This window comes from Sinohyriopsis cumingii, chromosome 10 (assembly GCF_028554795.1).
Source record: "Sinohyriopsis cumingii isolate HCF-2022 chromosome 10, ASM2855479v2, whole genome shotgun sequence".
NCBI lineage: Eukaryota > Metazoa > Mollusca > Bivalvia > Unionida > Unionidae > Sinohyriopsis > Sinohyriopsis cumingii.
In genome coordinates this window covers 13,200,062-13,223,159 of record NC_142970.1, presented here as the reverse complement: position 1 = coordinate 13,223,159, position 23,098 = coordinate 13,200,062, and the positions used below count along the sequence as shown (strand labels likewise).

The 23,098-nt window shown below is 37.0% G+C and overlaps 1 protein-coding gene across 1 annotated transcript in view; it reads right to left on the bottom strand.

Moving 5' to 3' along the window:
* LOC149789619 (salivary peroxidase/catechol oxidase-like) overlaps positions 1–22,419 on the bottom strand; it is a 65,986-nt gene extending 43,567 nt beyond the window's left edge. The window contains exons 1-4 of the mRNA XM_089971647.1: positions 22,328–22,419; positions 15,983–16,166; positions 11,648–11,762; positions 9,905–10,119 (exon numbers count right to left, since the gene is read on the bottom strand). Coding sequence (XP_089827773.1) covers positions 9,905–10,119; positions 11,648–11,762; positions 15,983–16,166 — 514 coding nt within the window. The 5' untranslated portion in view covers positions 22,328–22,419. The remainder of the gene's footprint in view (positions 1–9,904; positions 10,120–11,647; positions 11,763–15,982; positions 16,167–22,327) is intronic.
* Between the last annotated feature and the right edge of the window lie 679 nt (positions 22,420–23,098).

Here is a 23,098-nt window from a genome sequence, read left to right as displayed (position 1 = left end):
GTTGAAATATGGCAAATATGTAGCAACTTTTAACGTAAATAGCTCAAAAAAAAGAGAATTTCACTCAAAGTTTTAATATATTAATGTCATAGCGTATAAAGAGAAATGGCGCTCAGGTGTATTAACATTACGAGTGTAATTATAGGGTTCTATCGGGTTTTAACGTTGCCGATTACCCCATAGAGTCGTATGGGAATTTAACAGGACATTTGGGTCAGAGGGGCGCATATATATCTTGAATGTTGCGTTCCATTTACAAACATCGATAATGAAATTCACCATTATTTCTTCATACGCTCAGACGTTTTGATACATTTATCGCAAACAAGGGTACAAGCTGTAAAGTCGACGTTAATGGTGCATGTTCTATATGTATCATTAATCAACAACACAACCACATTTTATTTTTCAAGGTTAGGAAGGTTCATACGAATTAAAAAATTGTTGATCCAGCTGGATTAAAAGGAACGGAACATCATTCGCGTATGAAGCACTGACGGAATCACACTAAGGAAATTTGCAGGATATTTAGCATGCGAATGATGGATGTACATCTAACTGCAGACAGCGCAAACACGTGCAAATCAATTTATGTTGTTCTAGTGTATTTGTGACCCATTTTGTTATCTGTCTGCAAATAATCACGTGTTTTACTTTATTGACTCTAGTTACAGACGATCAATTGTATAATGAGAACTTTGTAAACTATTCTCGAATTAGTTATGTATAGTTATGTCATTAAAAGGGAACAAGTTTTCACAAATCAAACCCGTTGTCATCTTGTTGTACTAATTCAAAGAAATTTAGTTTAGTTTTTTAACATGAACTTTAAATATTGAGGGTACAAACAGGTCGTTTACCGACTTTTAAGGTAAAACGTTGTACAATCGTACAAGAAGGTTGTTAGCAAGTTTGATGCAATGCTTACGGCGACATTTTGTTGATGGTGCCATGTTCGTTTAGACTTCAAAAGAGGCACTATATTTTTCAAGTTGCAATATTTTAAATTTTTATAATTAAATTTAGCTTGTATGTTAATTGACATACCAGGAAAGTACTAAAACGTATGGAGACAATCAAGTAGATATTGTAGAATAAAGCACTTGTCAATATTTCGATCTCAAGTAAGCAAAAGACAATAAAAGTATTTTGCAAATAGTGTCTGGATAATTTTGTTTATAAAATTAAGTTGTAAAAACACTAAAATACATAATAACAAGACCACTACTGTTAATTTTAAAATGTACCACGACCAATTAGTATTCCTTTTTTATACTGATTTTTGACATTAAAAAGACAACCTTGCTACAAAAAGAAAACAATCGAATAAATTATGTCTTGAAGAGGCGAACAGAGTTTTGGTATTTATTTTTCTTTTAGGAGTAGAGTTACACGTACCAACCCATTTTGCACCACTGCATCATCTCTAAGCATCAGAAAACTCAAGGTAATTTATTATAATTGCAAAACGAAATTTACGTCAAATATAAAGGATACAGAACCTTCAGCAACTAAATTATTGTGCACATTAAAACGCAAATAAATGAGTTTTCTATTATCGTAATTTGACGTTATATATTCAATTAGGATTAAAATTTGTGTAGGTTTCCTGCCTCGTTTTCCATCGTCACGATACAAAGTATTCACTTCCAGGTCAACAATACTAAATAACCAACCAGTTATCTAACTTGTTGCAGGATTATCTTATCTTGTCATTTCCTGCCGTTTCGCGTTATACAGTAATGTTGGAGAGATGATGTCACAGTCGAAGTTGTTTTGCATTCTGTTTCAATCACAAAATCTAGTGCAAAGGTTTCTTAATTTGCAACACTACACATAAGGTGCCTTTGAATACATTTAAATGAAATAAAAGCTTAGTGTTGGTACCAAGCACCGCGTTGGTTTCTGGCGCTATCATAAAGGTGGTATCCGAATTGGTTATATCGTCTCGATACAAAACAATTAGCATTACTTGGCTGTAATTTGATTATGACGGCTCTTTGTTATGGACGGTTTTATAGATGTACCTAAATCAAACGAAGACCAATTGGTCTAAAGAGAAAGGGCAGTTTTGTTTTGTTCACCGTAATCGATTTGCAAAATTTAGCAAATAACTTAATATCTTAAGAACCTGAATAACATTTGCATTTATTTAAATTCACATTAACTTTTTTATTATCTTGTACACGAAATCTTAGTCCTTTTTCATAGTTAACTTTTCCGATTTTAGAAATCTAGTCGAGGTCCAATTCTGTTAAGTTGAACCGTTTTTATTTCACCCACTTCGTATATACTGTTGACATGGGACTTTCTTACTCCGATTAAAGTTTCCTCCTTCCGGTATTATCATTATTCCCAAGAAACAAATAGTTTCCTTTCTCAACCGCACCAATAGTGTTCCACCTGGTACACTTATCACCATATACACCAAGCACCATAACCCAAACCAATCACCATATCCAAAACCAATCACCATATCCAAAACCAAGCACCATAACCCAAACCAATCACCATATCTAAAACCAATCACCATATCCAAAAACCAATCACCATATCCAAAAACCAACCACCATATCCAAAACCAATCACCATATCCAAAACAAATTTCTTCATTTTTCTTTAAAAAGATTTTTAAAATGGCTGTCAAGAGATATAAAATAAAGAGAAAAATATTGAACTGTTATCTGGTCATTCGGCTTCCGACACCATGATGCATTGTGCCCACGTATACCTTATTTATTTTTATCTGTAGTTCTTGAGTATCAGCTAATTTATTAAAAGGCTATGCAGTCTATTGCCATGTAAACTTGTCAAAATTTGTCAAGTCAGATACAATGATGATTCAGTGTCCTATCGTGAACACTCAAATTACCAAGTTCCGTATTTCTTCTTTGTTAGGCAAACAAGTTTTCGGTAGCCTCTGTAAACTCTTGCTTCGTTATATACAAGTGTATAAAATATACTAGGGTAATTCTTCCACGTGAATCGAATTGTCTGTCACGTGATTCAACTACATCTCAAGATCATTTCTCCATCTTATTTATACATCATCAAGACTAGTCAAGATTAATTCGTGGCGACTCGTGTAAGGCTTTTTTTTTTTGCAACATGCGGCAATGTTTTGTTAATTTTCTGCTTTGTGGCGTGCTTATAAAAGAAAACAGCATTGGTCGTTATATAAGAAATTTGTGTCGTTTTGCATGTTCTCATTTTATAATCCTTGTTTGAACCTTGTATAACCCTAGATGTTTTATCCAATAACTGTAGATAACGAATATTGCGAAGAATGACAGGACACAATAGACAATGATCCTAAATTTCATTCAGTACATATAAACTGAACAGTTTCTGTACCAACGTTTCCTCCATTAGCGCTCTTCAGCTTCACTTCCTCATTTTGTCATTAGTGATTATTTGCTCCATTGTATTTGTACTCACAGACGGTGGTAAGAAAACTGAACGTCATGAAAATGCTGTAATCACTCAACTTGTAAATATCATTACATTCGGAAGCCGTTTAGTCTCTAATAAGCATTCTTCCCAAATTGTTTACAACTGCTCGTTAGTGTCCCCTTTAACCTTTACGTCAGACTAAATGAAGAATGACGCATATAGGATCTCAACAGAACTGCCATCAGAAGCATTTCATTTGGGCATTCCACGACTTGACTGCGTGAAGCACAATGTGTTGATTAAGATGCATCACACTTTGATTTCTTGTTAGTTCTTGTCTATATTCCATAGGTTAGCATCTATATATATTTATCTATCTCAATATTTAAGTTATTTACAAATTACATTAACACTGGTATGCAGTACAGTGACAAGATATATACCTATCAACTACCTGCTTTAATAAGAACCTGGTATAAATTAAGTTGCTATTGTTTAGGTTTTGCTGAACAGTATCAGGGCGAGTAGAAGAATACGGAGTAAAAGAATACAGAGAAGAAGAATACGGAGCGAAAGCAGCATCCATATTACCAAACACAAGACTAACCAAATCTTGTTCTCTTAATTGTTCATTCATTAATTTTATATCTTTTTCTGTGTTCTTGTTGACTATTTAGTTTTCTCCTAATATATTTCCTTTGGTTTTGCAGAGCCATCTTCTATTTTGATCATGCGATCAAAACACAGATTTAGCTGTAAATGATCAACTGCAAACAACTGCCAAGTGATCATAACAAGTATTTCAATAAGAAGAAAATCTATCCTCTGCAATTAAATGGATACTTTATAATATATTATCAATTGTATTTGTAAACGATTCCATATTAAAGTTGCAACACTATGATAATGTAACTTTCAATTTTTATAACACAAATATAGTTGTCATTCAAACAATATTGATTTTCCATTTACGTTTAATCCTCTAACCTTATCTTAATTGTTGAATTCTTTTATTCTCTTTCCTTCCTTCTAAACGGTTCTTTTTAAACATCTTCAACATCGTGTCTTTCATTATCTCACTGAATCTGTTTTACTTGTCATGTATTGAACAGAATTCGTGTATTGTTTCTGTGTCTCCTGCTCCCTTAGTAGCTAGCATCGAACAGGTTCATGTTAAATTCTGTTGCAATATTTGCAATTTCTAGCCTATTAGCTGTGACAGCATTCCACCTCAAATAGTGACCATGTTCGTCTCCAACCAGTCAAAATTTGCAAACCCATTGTACCTTTTCGATACTCTAAAATATTCAGTACAATTATATTACTAAGTTTTGTTGATTTTCACCATTCTGACGTCCTTGTTGGTAAGAGACGTGCCGAGTACAAGGATTATGCACTTTGTATTTTCTCTTCCAATTAACTGTAAGAAATAGGTTGGAATTGTATATTGACATGGCTTCTTGTTTGATTTTTCAAGACATGATCCTTTTCTTTTGACTTGTCTTTAGGTCCAATTACTTAACTATTTTCTGCGAGTATCTCGTAAAAGCAACTGTAACCAGACTCAAAAACCGGAATGATCAACATGACTACATCAAAAATTCCACATCTGCTGATAAATCTTGTTTATACTCAAAAATATTTTTTTCTTTAGAAACAGACTCCTTTCTAATCGTCCTAAACATGATACCATTTCGATTTATAGTTTGAAAAAAAATAAACCTACCTTTGACATGAAGGAACAGCTACGTGACAAATTTTAAAGTTGTAACTTTTGTTGTGGCAGACGTTTTTCATCGCGGTGATGTCAAATTCCTCAACGTACGAATAAGCGGACAACATAAATATTAATGAATTTAAGTTTAACGTTATCATTAATGGTTGTACTCATCTACGGCAATCTTATTATGTTTTAAAATTAGCTTATTAATATTAGCCTTGTTAATCTTTTTTATAAATTACTCTGCGGTTTTTTGTATGCTTCATAGTGGGCAAAATGTTTGTATGTGACCAGTTACTAACAATAAAAAAAACTCTAGAATATCGCCGCACGGAAGAAACTAATTGTTCCGATTTCTTTATCTCTTAGCGGGCCAAGTGTAGATTTGTAAAAGGAAATTTTCTTAGTTCACATTTTTAATTCTCTCTCTCTCTCTCTCTCTCAATAAGTAGGTGGGTAGGTAACAATGAATTCGAGCATCTTTCCTGAATCAACCAAGTCTACTTGAAATTCTGATTTTCAAGTAATTGGATTTTCTGACAGGATTTTTCTCAGTCTAGCAATGTAGTCACATTCTTAAAGTTTGTAATTGAAATTGACATTTATTTTGCAATTTTCAACGTTTGGAAAGACTTTAAGAAGTTGGAGTATTTTGAAGAAGAAAAAAAACTCCCATTTTTCTACAACCCAAAAATAGTTATCGCTTGTATTATAAACGCCAACGAACATCGCACTGCGAAACGACGCGAATCATGGAGTGTATAGAAACAATCATGGGAGTGTATAGAAACAATCATGGAGTGTATAGAAACAATCATGGAGTGTATAGAAACAATCATGGGAGTGTCTAGAAACAATCATGGGAGTGTCTAGAAACAATCATGGGAGTGTCTAGAAACAATCATGGGAGTGTCTAGAAACAATCATGGGAGTGTATAGAAACAATCATGGGAGTGTATAGAAACAATCATGGGAGTGTATAGAAACAATCATGGGAGTGTATAGAAACAATCTTAGGAGTGTATAGTAACAATCATGGAGTGTATAGAAACAAAAAGTACGAAACAACCACCAGATGTTCTTGTATTCGCAATACCATTGCATGTAAAAGTGTGCAAAGTATTTTATGATTATTTGAGAAAGTGGATCACAGAGTTAACTGGAGCAACGGACATCGAGGATATTTGAGCGTTGTCTAAATTTAATGCTTATTCTTCCCCCTCTCTACAACGTGTTCCATTTCCACGTTACCATCCTGCAATTTTTCATTAGCTTGCCTTTTGTATGTTTAGTAACGAGTGCGATGTGTAAACAATATGGCAAAACTATCACTTTTTCGCTTGTTTCTGAGAAGATTTATTTTCCAAGTAGATGATAAATTATTAACGAGTTTCATTATGATTGCCGTCTTTAATTAGTCCGTAATGATAAGTTTCCTTTGAAGTAAATAGTGACCCAAAAAGTTGTATGACCCTGCAGATAAAAATGTAGAAGAAACCGCGATAAACGTGAACATGAAGCTATTTATACAAAGATATTGCATTAAGAAGCGTAGGTCGTACTTTAGTACGTAGTGTGGAATGGTAATGGACCGAGCCAACAGTGGCTTTGCAATAGACAGTGCACAAGGAAACAAGCTAAAAAGACCACAAAACCTGACCGACGTTTGACGGAGCAACGCAAGGAAATTCAGCACACCAGGGCAACACAAAATACCAGTCAGCATTCGCGTCGCGGCATTAGAGGTGGGAATTGGAGTTGTTACAGTCGAGAGCATAAAATATTGTATTAAGCTACTTGCCTTTATATTTAAATTAAATAGTCGGTGCCTTAATGATCTACTTTTAAGAACTGTGCAATCTCAAATTGAACGGTATACGGTTATGTGATGTTTTCTACTGCGTATGCATTATAAAAGACATAATCAACGTTAGGCGTGTTGGTATACTTTATCAATGGCGAGGCTAGCTCACTCGAAAGCGACAGCTAAGGTGGCCTAGTGATTATGGCGTCCGCCTCGGATGCAGGAAGGGAGGGTTCAAACCCAAGACAAGTCATACCAAAGACAAAACTGGTACTAACAGCTCCATCACAGGGCGCTCAGCATTAGGAGTTAAGTGTTAGGACTGGTGTCAGGATAATGTGATTGGGTGGGACATGATGCTACACGTCTTCGGCATAATTCCTCCCTCGGTGCTAGACATTATAAACTGCCACAATGCAGACGTTGTAGCGATATGACTGAAATATTGTTAAAGCCTCGTTGAAAATCAAATCACACACACACGCACGCACACTCGAAAGCGTGCAGTTAGCTAATAGTTTTTAAAACAATGTTCGCCCCCGAGAAAGCTTGAGAAAAAATATACACTTCTAATTTCTAACAAAACGAACTAATTACATTGCTATTTGAAAATGAAAACATTATGAGGTAAAGGAAAATATTCAGGTCTGAATGAAAATACTAGCTTGCATCCGACCCGAAAATGAACTGTCGGTCTCGAAGCAAATATATCAATCCTGAAGACAAATTATCCCGTAAATTATCAACGTGAAAATTGCAGTTGAAGACTGCTATCAAGCCAGCAGTTCCTTGACAAAATACTGCCATCACTTAAAACTACAGAACAAGAAATTAATTAGGATACCAATGAATCGTTGGCCACGTTCATGGACAAATCACTGACTTCAAATATATAAAGGTAACTGACACCACTGTAGGAGTAAATAAATGACTTCGCTTAAAGAATACGTTCCCTCATTGATGACCCCAAACAATATTGAGGCACAATATTTGGTCAAAAGATCTGAGAGCATAGAAAATACCAGTCATAAATAATTTTCCGTTACTAGTCATTCGCGCACTCTGTTACGCCTTATCAGTATGAGTGATGTGCTCCATTTTGCTGCCGGTCTACGTTGCATTGACAAAGGTTAACATTTCAGAACCCCTTATGTGCCATCCAATCAGTGTGCAGATTCCATAAAGTTCCAAGAGATTTTTTGACGTCGGTAAAATATAATGTGACGCACCATAAACTAAATTGTCCTCCAAACTTTGGATGTCCAGATTATCTTGTTCGAAATCGAGTTAATTCATTCATGGACATGCTGCATAGATGTTTCAGAATTTTTCAAGGCATTGTTAAAAGTTTTGCTTATCGTTTAATAGCTTACAAACACGGGTGTTCACCTTTTTGGATTTACCACACAGGTGTTCACCTTTTTGGATTTATCACAGGTGTTCACCTTTATGGATTTATCACAGGTGTTCACCTTTATGGATTTACCACAGGTGTTCACCTTTTTGTTTTACAACACAGAGGAGACGAGATTCGCTGCCGCCTGAACAGTTAACATCTTAAGAAATGCACGTGATTGTAGTGCAGGACGTAGAAGTTGCACCAATTCAACTCCAGAACGCACGTGGTTACTGTTTTCAGACTGGGTCATTCCGGTTTTTTGGTTACCATTTTTAGACTAGGTAATCCCGCTTTAATGGATGTTATTTACCTATGGACAACCACTTGTATTTCATTGCATGCAGAATGACAAGAAATAACAATTTAAAGTTCAACTTCAAGCTTGACTTCGTCTTTACATTTCAAATAGAGCAAGCTCAAATGATTTCGATTCCTTTTGTGCTTTTCACACATGTGAATTTAATGGGCAGTCAAGTGTATAAAGTTTATAAAACGTTGCCAAGTTTTTAAACCCGCTGCAACAATTTTGTGCTGTTTTTCTTCATTCGAGTTTATTCTCAAACATAGTCTTTACTAAAATTGTTGGTCATCTTATTAAAGCAGGTGAAATTACAGTTTATTCTGCACATATGTGTTTGCCATTACAAAATCAACTCTGCTCTTTTGAAATAATTCAGTTGTTTATCGCCACACCAAGTCCTCAACAGAGGAATCTACGAGTCACGTGACACAAGAATAAAAACTCTTGCTTGTTCGGCGTTCTTTCCATAGTTTCCAGGATGTGATAGTGTATTTTAGCAGAAATACACTATCAAATCAGAACAAAGTTTCGTACTTGAATTCAATTTCGGACATTCACAACAATGTGGGTGTAGTATTTATTCAAGAAGATTGTGAAGTAAGCGAGGTACTTTAACACAGAAGATCGCTTTTTACGGAAGATCGCTTTTCACAGAGTTTCATTTAGATAATATTTTTGATGTATGTACATTTTCAGCAGCTTCAATAAACTAATCGGCGTATGCCTGTTATTCACCAAGACCTCTGCTGACGAATTTATTTCGCATCAGTGCATTTAATTTAAAATGCTAATTACTCCCATGTTTACAGCATTTATAAAGCCATTTTCTCTGGTTGCTTATTATTCCATTTCCCTCACCATTAACTTAGTAAACGGTGTGTGTCGGGGTGTGGTGTGGCAGCACTCCAAATTAGAACATGAATCACCTCTCTCTCTCTCTTACACACACACACACACACACACACACACACACACAAATAAAAAATTTTGAGTCTCTATGCTTCGTGCAGACTAAGGGAAAGAACCCGTATGAAAAGTGCATGGACATGTTGGAATTTTTTACTCGTGCGAGCAACTGCTTAATGCTATGTGATACAAACGGTCTAAACGAGCTGTTCCAAGAAACTCGTACAAGGTTATAGGATAAACACGGTAGTTTTAAGAGTTCTTTAATTTATTATAATTTTAGATATCTAAAAAATATTTAGAAACTATTTGATTCAAATTCAACAACTTGCTTTACATTAGAAAATATTTTGGAAAGCAAATTGGACAGTAAATTCTTACCATTGTCATAAGCGGCCGGTAGGATTCTCCATTGTGGTTCGAAGCGTTTGCCCCATGTGGGGTTGTCCAGATTGTTGCAGGTCCCATCTGGGGTTCGATAAGGAGACTCCGCATCACACACATAATCGTACTTATTGCACAGTTTAATGTCCTGAAATCCTTTCTGAATCATGTCATAGACCCCACCGTCTCGCAGTTCATCCAATGTAAAGCCCCTAAATAGAACAGTGTAGAATTAAAATTAGTACATATAATTAACGAGTTAACCATCCTGCAGTTGTGTGTGTGTGTGTGTGTGTGTGTGTGTGTGTGTGAGAGAGAGAGAGAGAGAGAGAGAGGAGTTGAATGAGAAAGTTGTCAGTAGAAGACAATACTTGGAAGATTAGCCGAATTTTATGGATCAAATATTAAGACTTTTTCATTCACACGAATTCTTGCATTTGTATAAAGGTCAGACAATGTTAACATGAAAATTTGTTTCTCATCCTTTTGCTCCATTCGTGAGCTCTAGATTTCGCCTTCTAAAAGAGCGAGTTGCTTTTCCAAAACTACTCGAGCACTTTCATCAGCCCGATTGCTATTATTACGTCGAGTTTTCAACTATCTAACCACGTATTGTTCAGAAACTTGTACGTTTTCAAAAGGCTGCGAGAATGTAAGTGCTTTCCTGGCATCCACTAAGCTTTCTTGGGGCACAATCTTCCTGAAATTTAAATGGGGTACGCATGGATATATGAGTGATGCGTATTGTGCAAAGAGGTAGGATATTTATCCACTTTCTGCATACAAGATTATGATATTGTTCTGCTGTTACGGCATTTATAGCACCTTATTGACTATAACATACCGAGGAGCCAGATACCATTCCGAAGGAGGCAGGAGCAGACCTGGGGTACAATAAGTTTGTTACACGTGACACGAGTCCGACCCTCTACCAAGTACGGTGTATACTACATTCTCACATTTGTATACATTTACTAGTAACCAGGAGTGTCCTGGTGGGATCATTGCATCATTGACTTGTGACCAGGACTGTCCTTCTTGACTCTGACCATTGACTAGTGACCAGCAGTTTCGTTCTTGGATCAATGTATCAGACTTCTGACTAGCAGCGTATTTCTTAGCTAAAAACATCATTGACTTGTGACCAGGACTGTCCTTCTTGGCTCAGTGCATCACTGACTTCTGACCAGCAGTGTCATTCTTGGCTCAGTGCATCACTGACTTCTGACCAGCAGTGTCATTCTTGGCTCAGTGCATCACTGACTTCTGACCAGCAGTGTCATTCTTGGCTCAGTGCATCACTGACTTCTGACTAGCAGTGCCAGTTTTTGATCAGCGAGATTTCAACTAAAACAAAAAACGTGGGTACTGTGTGCATTTCTGATAAAAGCTGTATATGCTGAATAGTTCCAACTTATTTCTGAACGTGTGAAGATAGATATCGGAAATCAATAGACTGATCATGTGCATGGCATTGAATACAATTGCGAATGGGCGTAACATCGAGACTGCGTCCTACGCTTCAGAAATAGCAATTTCCTGGAGCCCCCAACCGTCATCCCCTCCACAAAGATATCTAAACAATAACTAGAATACCTTCTGCATCACATGACTCAGGAAATACTAGAAAGGTTAATGGTCATAAAATGTGTCATGAAGCTCTTTATATGTTAGATTTAACTTTGTTTCAAACAAGTTTACGATTGTTTTGACCAATCAAGGTTCAGAAAATTTACTTACAATTTCTTCAAAGCGTCCACAGATCCTACAACAGCCCTCGATACTAACGAGACACTGTGGGCTTTCTCGTCTCTGCCGTGGAAGGACTGATGTTTGCTGTGTGCGATACGTTTTCCTAAAATAAAAATGCAAAAGCAAAATAAAAATAAAAAAAATCCACAATTTAACTTTTGATACGTTCTCCAAACAACTCTACTTTTTAACACTGAAATGTAATTTAGCCTCAAACAATGATAAACAGAACAACAGTTTCTTGGAAAGACAAAAAAGGAAGAATATATATTTTTCAAAATCTTGATCTGAACAGGAACAAATCCACAGCTTGCACTATCTCATTTGATGAAAAAGACAATTCTTGCCCAGGACCAACAAAACAATGCTTGCCCAGGACCAACAAAACAATGCTTGCCCAGGACCAACAAAACAATGCTTGCCCAGGACCAACAAAACAATGCTTGCCCAGGACCAACAAAATAACGCTTGCCCAGGACCAACAAAATAACGCTTGCCCAGGACCAACAAAATAAGGCTTGCCCAGGACCAACAAAATAATGCTTGCCCAGGACCAACAAAATAATGCTTGCCCAGGACCAACAAAACAATGCTTGCCCAGGACCAACAAAACAATGCTTGCCCAGGACCAACAAAATAATGCTTGCCCAAGACCAACAAAATAATGCTTGCCCAGGACCAACAAAATAATGCTTGCCCAGGACCAACAAAATAATGCTTGCCCAAGACCAACAAAACAATGCTTGCCCAGGACCAACAAAACAATGCTTGCCCAGGACCAACAAAACAATGCTTGCCCAGGACCAACAAAACAATGCTTGCCCAGGACCAGCAAAATAATGCTTGCCCAGGACCAACAAAATAATGCTTGCCCAGGACCAACAAAATAATGCTTGCCCAGGACCAACAAAATAATGCTTGCCCAGGACCAACAAAACAATGCTTGCCCAGGACCAACAAAATAATGCTTGCCCAAGACCAACAAAATAATGCTTGCCCAGGACCAACAAAATAATGCTTGCCCAAGACCAACAAAACAATGCTTGCCCAGGACCAACAAAACAATGCTTGCCCAGGACCAACAAAACAATGCTTGCCCAGGACCAGCAAAATAATGCTTGCCCAGGACCAGCAAAATAACGCTTGCCCAAGACCAACAAAATAATGCTTGCCCAAGACCAACAAAATAATGCTTGCCCAGGACCAACAAAATAATGCTTGCCCAGGACCAATAAGATAATATAGAACCATTGCCATTCCATCTCCATATCAATTCGCATGAGGAAATTTACGTAACGTTTTCGTTGAAACAGTCTAAAAACTATTTCATCATATTTCGAACAAACACAAACTTACCTTTAAGGATTATAGCCTTGAAATGTTGGAAGCATTTAACATTGTGAAATATGGATGTTTCTACATAATTACGAGTCCAGTCAACGCAAAATGAAGGAGAAAGCTATTGGCTGACGAACTAGCACTACATATAGTTAAATATCAATCACCCAAGTAAGGGTCATTGCACTAAAAAGTATCGGCCGGTCATCTACTCAATAAAATGAGTAAACATGAACGCTTTAGAAAAAATTCCTCGATTCTGTTCCTGTTTAAATACCACATATTCCATATATATCGAGAAAAGTTAAGGTCCGTAAATAATTTTGCTTACTAAATCAATGCCAGTTTAATTTTACAACGGGTTACAGCATTTTGAAGTGCGGGTGTCCATAGTGAGCACGTGTCCAAAACGTTCCCCGTATATGTGTCCGTCTCTCAAAGTAGACAGTCATTTTCAAAGTTGTCGAGTAAGCGCACATACACAATACAAAATACACAGTACACGTTTTCATTTGTGTATTTAAATGCGACTTCTTCACTAATTAATAAAATGGAACAAATTTATTCACACCAGCAAAATATCTGCGTTGGCTACATATAGACGTTAAATACTCCTTTCTAAATTAAAATATAAATATAAAAAAATGGGTTTTTTTTGTTGTTGTTACAGTTGGATATTCTCTATCCTACCCATAAAATAGATAAAAATTCTACTATTCCTGTATAAATTATAAAAACGGAAACCTCTAACCCCCCAAAAATTAAAATACGCCCCTCCCCCCCCCCCAAAAACAAAAAAACAAAACAACACATTACATGTTCGACAAGTGGCATAACAACTGATGGTAAATTTAACAAGGTTTTCTGGTTTGGAATTTACAATGTAATTAACCTTCGCGTTGAAGTCGCGAAAAATTATTGCTCTTAACGTAATAACGGACAATGCATGTGCGTTCTTGTATGTGTCTGTCAGTTTAACTTCACAAGTACCGGATGGAATTGGATGCCATCTGACACCAAACTCGGAACTTTAAGCATACTTTCTCTAGTGTTTGTTTTGAAAGAAAGAAGAAAGAAAGAGAGAGAGAGAGAGAGAGAGAGAGAGAGAGAGAGAGAGAGAGAGAATTTCTATAACATATATTGAAACAAATGTTTTACAATTGTCACTGGAATGTGCTTCGCTTCCAATCCTAATCAAAATGGACGTTCGGTCGTGCGCTTAATTTCAGAAATGTTAATGGCCTTCATTTAATGTAATTCTAAAGCAAGTTCGTTTCTATTCGGCCTAACAAAGTACACCAACAACAACCAAAAACACAAGGTGCAACATTTCCATTGTCACGGCGCCAAAGCCAAAGTACAACCAAGATTATTCCAGTCGATAAAGTGACGCTGGTTCACATCGAGTAAGGCAGGTTCTAGAGCAAGCGATGTGAGAAGAGTACATCTGCATACAATGGTTGTATTTTACAAGTATCTGACTATCTCCACATCTCCACAGATGTGAAACAATGTGACAAAGTATGTAAAATAATATGCAAGATGCAAAATATTACAGATGTAAAGTAATGACAGATATAAAATAAAGTGATATGTAAAATAATGTGCCAGATAGGGGCCCCGAGTGGCCGAGTGGTCTAAAGCGCTCTCTGTTACGGATCACTGACATCTCACCTGTCTGCGTGGGTTCGAGTCTCCGATTCGGATAATGTGGGTACGTGAGAAAGCTTGCCAGGAGCTTTTCGTGGGTCAGTAGTTCTTTCTGGTGTTTTCCCGTGTTCTTCCTCCACCATTAATACTGGCCGCCATGTATAGCCTATCGTGCGCTGAAAAATGGCGTTAAACCCTACAACAACAACAACATGTGCCAGATAAGTGTTTGTGATTTTCATTTTTAACGTTGCTTTAACAAGTTTTTTGTCCTATCGCTAACACGTCTGTAGTGTGGCAGTTTATATCATGTCTAGCACTGGGTCATCATGCCGCAGACATGTAGCATCATGTCCCACCCAGTCACATTATCCTGACACCAGGCCGACCAGTCTTAACATAAACCTCGTAATGCTGAGGCTTGGCGAGGTAGCTGTTAGCACCATTTTCATAAGTCTTTCGTGTAACTCGGCAGGGCTTCAAACCCGCGACCTACCTTATCATAGTCGGACGCTAATGTGCCAGATATAAAATGATGTGCAATAAGACAATATGACAAATGTAAAATAATGTGACATGTATAAATGATCTGCCAGATGTAAAATATTGTGCGTTTGTGATTTGTATTTTTAACGTAGCTTTAACAATTTTTCAGTCATATCGCTACGATGTCTACAGCGTGGCAGTTTATAGTGATGCCTAGTACTGGGGCATCATGTCACAGACATGTAGCATGATATCCCACCCAGTCACATTATCCTGACACCAGGCCGACCAGGCCCTAACACTAACCTCTTAATGCTGAGCGCTAAGCGAGGTAACTGTTAGTACCATTTTTACAAGTCTTTGGTATGACTCGGTCGAGGATCGAACCAACGACCTCCAGCATCCGAGGCGGACGCTCTAACCACTAGGGCATCAGAGCGGTCATTAATGTAAAATAGAGTGACAGACGTAAAAATAATGTGAAAGATGTAAATAATACGACACGTAAAAAATGTGCCAGATATAAAATGATGTGACATGTAAAATAATGCAATAATGCGGTTATGCAATGCTGATTAAAGGTACAGTTCTGAAAGCATGTAACCATTTTTTAAATAAATAAAAACTTTGTGAAGATAATATATATCGGCAGCATTTTTGTAGAGTGCATAAAAAAAATTCTGGCTGAAGATAAAATATGCAGATAGTTATTCGCAGTTTGGAAGCCGATACACTAGACTAGAACGTGCTCTCCTGTCGGTTAACAATTAACGCCTTTATTCCTGACAAGTGTATTAACACAAACATATTCAAAATTGCTTTCGGTCTATTCGTCTGTCTTTCCTTTACCTTTTAATTGCCGTTCAAGTTCTTTGTTGGTATCTAGAAGCTGCAGGTAGTGTTTTTTCGCCTCTTCCATCACCCTTCTTGCGTGAGTATGCAACTGCGGAGACATCTCTCTGCGCAGTGCTAAAACCAAGGTCAATGTCATTGACACTATTAAGGTGCCCTCCACAGTAACCAAACGCCGCATCTGAAACGATGTTATCCTTATTAAGAAATGTATAGGGGAAAAAAAAAGATTTAATACCGTCAGTGTCAAGTTAAAATGTCCAGATGATATTGCATTTTTCCATTGCTGAAACTCCAAGGTCAGAACAAGCCAAAATCTCCATCATCGAGGAAGAGAAGACAATCTAAAATTAACTGGACAATTATCCTTGCAGCATAACAAAAATATGCAAAACAGGCCAAGTCTCGTCAAGAAATAGAATTTACATTATAAAAATGTTCGGCTTTTTTCAGAACTTACCGTTTCATCATGGGTGAAATCCAACATGATCCGAACGGTACATTCAACTTGGCCTACAAGTGTTTTCTGTTTACATAAAATCCGACAAGACTCATATTTTCTTTTATATTTTATCAAGTTAATTAACTCTTTATTACAGCAGATGCGAGATTTAAATTAGGAGAGGAAAATAGGAAAGGTTAATTGATATTTGGGACACAGAGAAACGTGGAATCGAATCTTCCTTTGTGCTATAATGTTACCGGTTTGGACTCCTTCCTTCCATGGGCAGATAGTCTTGAGGGCTATTGGTAATGCGAATATGTTTCAGTGGTGGGTTGGGGTGGGGGTATAGCCAAATACTATATATAGTACAGAAATGGAAAATTGTTATATTATTTAGTGTTGTTTTTTTAAAAGCTGTGCACGAAATGTCTAGGTATATATAATGCTTTGTGGAAAAGGTATTTACAAGACGTGCCATAGGCAATTAACGTTACATTGATAAATGTGAACTCGCGCATATTCTTCCCATTTCTTAAAAAACAAAAGGTGGCCCACACGAGATTACCAGTTTCAAGCCAATCTCTCTGCTTAGCTGTGTCGACAAACTTACTTTGATAAAAACAATCTTTTCTAAATTGCTTTGGTCACTCAACTGTTCAACTTATTGAAATGTATACTTGTCAAATTTGCAATTCAATAGAACAATCTTTAATTTAATTTATTTTGTGACCTATCGTAAGCTTATTCACGAGAAATGATTATAAATGCTGGTGTGCCGCACGGATCCGTTCTTACGACATGATGTAAGGTTCATTAAAGCTCATCTTTACAGTGTTCAACGTGCTGACACCTTTTTGTCCCTGTGGTGGGATTGAAACCACCATGCATTGTATCACGTTATGTCCCAAATAAGCAGACAACGAACATAGTTGATGAAAAAAAATTGATGAGAAAATTACATTCAATATCATATACTGCTATTAGCTTAGATTTGCTTCTTTGGCGAAAGGGCGATGCAAATGTAAAATACGGAATTTTACACCGTGTATGCAAATATGTAACCACTATAGAACGATTTCAATTACTTACTAAAATTGTGATTACTGTCTCTCTCACGTTTCATTATTAAGTTGTTATGTTGAATACGTTGTAATACTTGTATCATGTCGGGTGAGGTCTAAATTAAATTGTTAGAAATTGTTCCCAATTCCTTTGTATCCAATTGTGACAATAAATTATGTTTAAACCAACACGTTTCACGTGCAGTACATCACAGTGATACATAATTGAATCATTACATTGCATTGTGATGATCGTGTGGCATAAAGAATACCAAGAGGCAACTAGTGTCATACGTTGCATATGCACACGTACGCCGCATGTGACAAATATCACAACGTCTTGTAATGGAACCTGCCAATGTCGACTTTCTTCCAGCCAATACAGTTCCACGACTTTCGAGATGAAGAATACAGTAGTCGTCGGTACTAGTAATAGCTAAGAAAATTCTTAATGTAGGTGAAATACTACCTTCACTAGTCAAGGATCCAATATGTTAACCCTATATACGCATTGGCATTGGCGGATCGAGCAGATATTGTAGTACTTTGTCCTAGCAAGATCTATTGGAATTCACGACTTGCCTCCGTTAGTATGTAACGCCAACTAACAAATAGAGTGCAACATCGGCCGAAAATGGTGGAGACAATCGACTTCAAAAGGATGCTTGTAAGTTTAACGTCAAAAGTATGACTACGTACCTAAGAGAAGCCATTACAGTGTATTTGAGTGAAAGATTTGTACACAGGAAATGGCTGTGAAAAATTTATTCCGTACGAGTCCATTCAAGTTGTGAGCTCCCCTTGTCTCGCTAATGTAGGAACAGTGTTCAGATTTGAACAACTTCATTCTGATTGGATGCGGTGGCTTGCCACCGTATCCAACAAAATTCACAGACACGAAGCACAAAAATATCTGTTCGATCCGCCAAGGGGTAGATAGAGGTAACGTATCGGGACCTTGTCTAGCGAAGATGGTTAATTACACATCAAATAAACTGTTTCTTGGTTAACATTTCGTGTGGCCTCGCTTTTTTCACCGCGTGTTCTGTAAATAATAACATCTGGACATAGTCGGCAATATTAGTACATCGTTATTAATACCCTTGTAATAATAATGTAAAGTACCTGATGTTAGATAAATTGAATAAATATACCTTATATTTATGTACAAATGATGTGTATTGACTTTGCTTGCAAGTATGAGGACTGTCGTTGAAGTAAGACGTCTCATAAGACAATAGTCTCGTTCTAGATAAAACTAATTTTTAGAAAGGAACAGTTTCATAGTTGATTAGAAAGTTGTCCCTTCTCTGGTGAATATTACGATTGTCCATAACCGTGCATGTTCAAGTATAGCACAACATGCTTAGTTACGATGAATAGGGCTTTTATAAATATATACATCCATGTTTTAATACAGTCGATTCTAAGGTGTGTCGAATTGGACACGTGTGGTTCTTTAATCAACTTGCTTGACATCTTATATCAAAGACACGTGTGTGTCCTGGCGGCCAAACAAGAGGTCGCGAATTCGAAACTCGCTGCCGCATACCGAATTTTGTTATACTTTTTGGTATTTTTATGTTCAGACATTTAAATCGCTCATCTCAATTTTGTACATTTTTATATACTTTTTTTTATTTCTCTTGAAAATGTTCTCATTCCCGTCCTAGAACGGACAATATTTAGTTCTCATAGTTACTGATACCGTATTATGTATATTTAATTATATCGTGAACCAACTTTTGTCATTATTAAGGGCTGTGCCTAACTTGATCTTTGCCACGATTGTATGTGAACCAGATCTTTATTAAATCTTTAGTTCAAAGCTTGAACTTGTTTACGAGTTTGACGGAATTTTCCATTAGAAATTATCATTTTTCCAGAATCTTCTATCGGGTCTTATGAGAAGTGAATTTAGTATATACAATGCTTGGTAAACAAATATTTCTGTTTTGTAATCAGTCTGAGTTATCACTTTTCAGTTGTGTTCAGAGAATTTGAGATGAATATTTTTCCAAGTTATTGGAAATAAGTGCTTATTGACAGTTTGGACTAAAATACTACCCTGGGATTATCGAGGACTCGTTCAAAGACATTCTCGATAATACCACCGTGATACATGAAGACATCCAAACTAGTGGATTTCATTTGGTACATTCTATACTTTTGGACTTGTGATAAGACATTAATAGACATGGCAGTCTATAGTGATGTCTAGCACTGGGGCAACATGCCGCAGACATGTAACATGTCACACCCAGTCACATTATCCCGACATCAGGCCAACCAGTCCAAACACTCTCTCTTGATGTTGAGCGCCAAGCGAGGTTGTTAGTACCATTTTTGTATTTGGTATGGCTTGGCTGGGGTTACAACCCGCGACCTCTCGCATCCGAGTCGGACGATCTAACCACTGGGCCCTAAGGACATTGATGATTTGGGATTTAATTCACAAGATTCAGTTCCTGATTAACTTCTACTTTGCAGCTTAAAGAAGTTTCAAAATTTTACTAAGACGTTTTTGTTTCACTTCCTTTTCTGTTGCATCGTTTAAAAGCGTACAATTGTAACAGTTATTGTTCGTGTCATATTTCATCACGTATCAAGCAATATGCAAGAGACATCGGATGCGTTGGACGACGGAATATAAAGAGGCGATTTAATGCAGCCGTTGGTTTACAATAGACCTTGACAGATATCGATAGATCGGTCGAGTGTGTGATTTGGATTTTTGACGTAACTTTAACAATTTTTCAGTCATATCGCTACTATGTCTGCAGTATGGCAGTTTATAGTGATGTCTAGCACTGGGGCATCATGCCGCAGACGTGTAGCATGATGTCCCACCCAGTCACAATATCGTGACACCAGGCCGACCAGTCCTAACACTAACCTCTTAATGCTGAGCGCCAAGCGAGGCAGCTGTGAGTACCATTTTTGTAAGTCTTTGGTACGAGTCAGCCGGGGATCGAACCCACGAGCTCCCGCATCCGAGGCAGCCGCTCTAACCATTAGGCCACCGGAGCGGGAAGATGGATCGAAATGGAAACTAGCAGCACAAAAATGAAGCCAGTGTTGTACCACTATACCATTCAGAACGGACAATTTTTTCATATACATTAATAACATAGGCTCCTATCAGTTATCAGTTAGCATAAGACAAAGTGGCAATCTCGACTATTTTACATTTTGCGATCAGGGGTGCAAGTCCCCACAGGGTTGGATTGACGACCGTGCACAAAGTTGTACATTGCAATTTTGTGTAGTCATGGTAGCTTATGGCCCACTATCAACAAAGTGGGAGTATTTTGTTCCTTACATGAATATCGCATACATTTTTACACTTAGGTTGATTGTCCGTCCTAGTAAGGGAATAAAAGTAAAAACAATTAAAACATTGGGATGAGCGAGCTTAAAAGAGTTTGAATATAAACATACAAAAACGTAAACAAGATTGGGAGTCCGTCGCGTGTTTCGAGCTCGCGATCTCTCGTTTGACTCTGGGATTGCCAGTCCTAAAACGGGAGTGATAAAAGCAAGTTTCACCATTAATTTAACAAAAAAAGGATAATAAGTTAAAAAAATTGGAATGAACGAGTTTTGAAAGAATGTTTCAACGTAAAAATACAAAATAAATATTTTGAAAATTGGGGATGCCGCCGCAAGTTTTGAACTAGCGACCTCTTATTTAGTAATCGGGACACGGAAGTAAATGTGGGCGTTTATATACAGGATAGAAGCATGCATGTTGTACCTCCTCACAATGCAGACCTTTTGTTTCTCCAAGTATTTTGTGTCCGTTAATGTGCTGTAACATTGCATTCATTACACATTCAGCCTTCTCCGGTGGCCTAGTGGTTAGAGCGTTCGCTTCGGATGCGGGAGGTCGTGGGTTCGATCCCCGGCCGAGTCATACCAAAGACTTACAAAAATGGTACTAACAGCTTCCTCGCTTGGCGCTCAGCATTAAGAGGTTAGTGTTAGGACTGGTCGGCCTGGTATCAGGATAATGTTGACTGGGTGGGACATCATGTTTTGTCTGCGGCATCTAGACCCAGTGCTAGACATTATAAGCTGCCACACTGCAGACATCGTAACGATGACTAACTGTTCAAAGCTACGTTAAAAATCGAAATCAAACATATACAAACATACTCTTACATTTAGTACATTTTTCTTTGCAACCATAACTAGAATGCCACGAATGCTATTAGAGATTTAAAGCCAAGACCCAATACTTAGTAATATATTTAAAAATTAATTAGCACTATTTAACAAATTACCCAGTTACAACTTTATTACCACCTGTGGTCGACAAGATACAACCGCATGAACAGAATATGAAAATTGTTTCATTATTATTAAGGACTGACAACTATATTTTACTTACAAACAGTATGTGCAGACAAAAGTAACAACTCGTGTTCAATTTCTTAAAGTATTATATAAAATCCACTTAACTTCACGAAATGGATTATTCACTAGTGTCCGTGCCGTTTCATTTTCATTACATACAGACACGATATTGATGCACATTGCATTAAAAAATTGTGGACAAAAGGTATGGCAATTTTATAATTATAAACCTTTTTTCTTTTCTTTCACACACTGCTAAATGTTGCAGGATATTTTATTGAAAGAAATGGGATATCACTCTTACCATAATTTTATTTTAGCCATTTCTTCAAAATTCAAGTACCTTGCCCCACCCACCTGTAACGAACTGTGCATTGCCATAAACCTTAAATTTCTTTTATAACAAGAGTCTACATACACACATACGACAAAGTTAGAATTTCAAAGAACAAACATAGAATGAGAATTCTAGCTTACCTTTTTATTACTTGATCCTAAGCCAAGAATCTCTGACTGATACGATCCGTTTCACAGTTCCTGAGTTATATAAGAAAACTGCACGTTTTGCCCGTTGCTCAGCCATCACGGGGTGCATGTGCTAAATGAATACACTCACTCATAGGGAGAATGTACGTTCGATATCACTGTAGAAGCTTTTCAGGTTCAAACTCAAAATCATATGGTCTCTGCAACTTTAATATGTTATGTGTTTGTGATTGTTTCAAGGTTTTGGTTATTTGCCCGCTCTTCATGAAAATTGAGAATTGCGGGACATGTATCGGACTTCGTATAGTCAATCATTTTAAAAACTTAAATATATTTTAATGCCAGATAAAGCAATTTGCCTTTTATCAATCATTCAAAAGCTTATGGCTGTTTAACATTATCGTATATCATATATTCATGTGTTCAGCTAAAATTCTTCCATAAGCCACAAGCACAAGTCTCATGCAAGGAAACAAAAAAAACAATGTAAGCAAGTTGAGCCCACGCCTTAGGCATTTTGGGAAATAAGGTTACCTTGGCCGCATTAAAAATGGATTAAAATGGAAGGCAATGTGTGAAGATGGTGGAAATCGGCCCAGAGACTTAAAATGTAATTGCCATTTAAAAACCAAAAGCTAGTTATAAAACTACAACATAATATGTCAATGTTTTCTCCAACCATTTTAATATCTGAAAACAAGCAGCTAAATTAGATACGTGTGTATGTGTGATTGGGAATTTTAACGTAGCTTGAAGAATTTT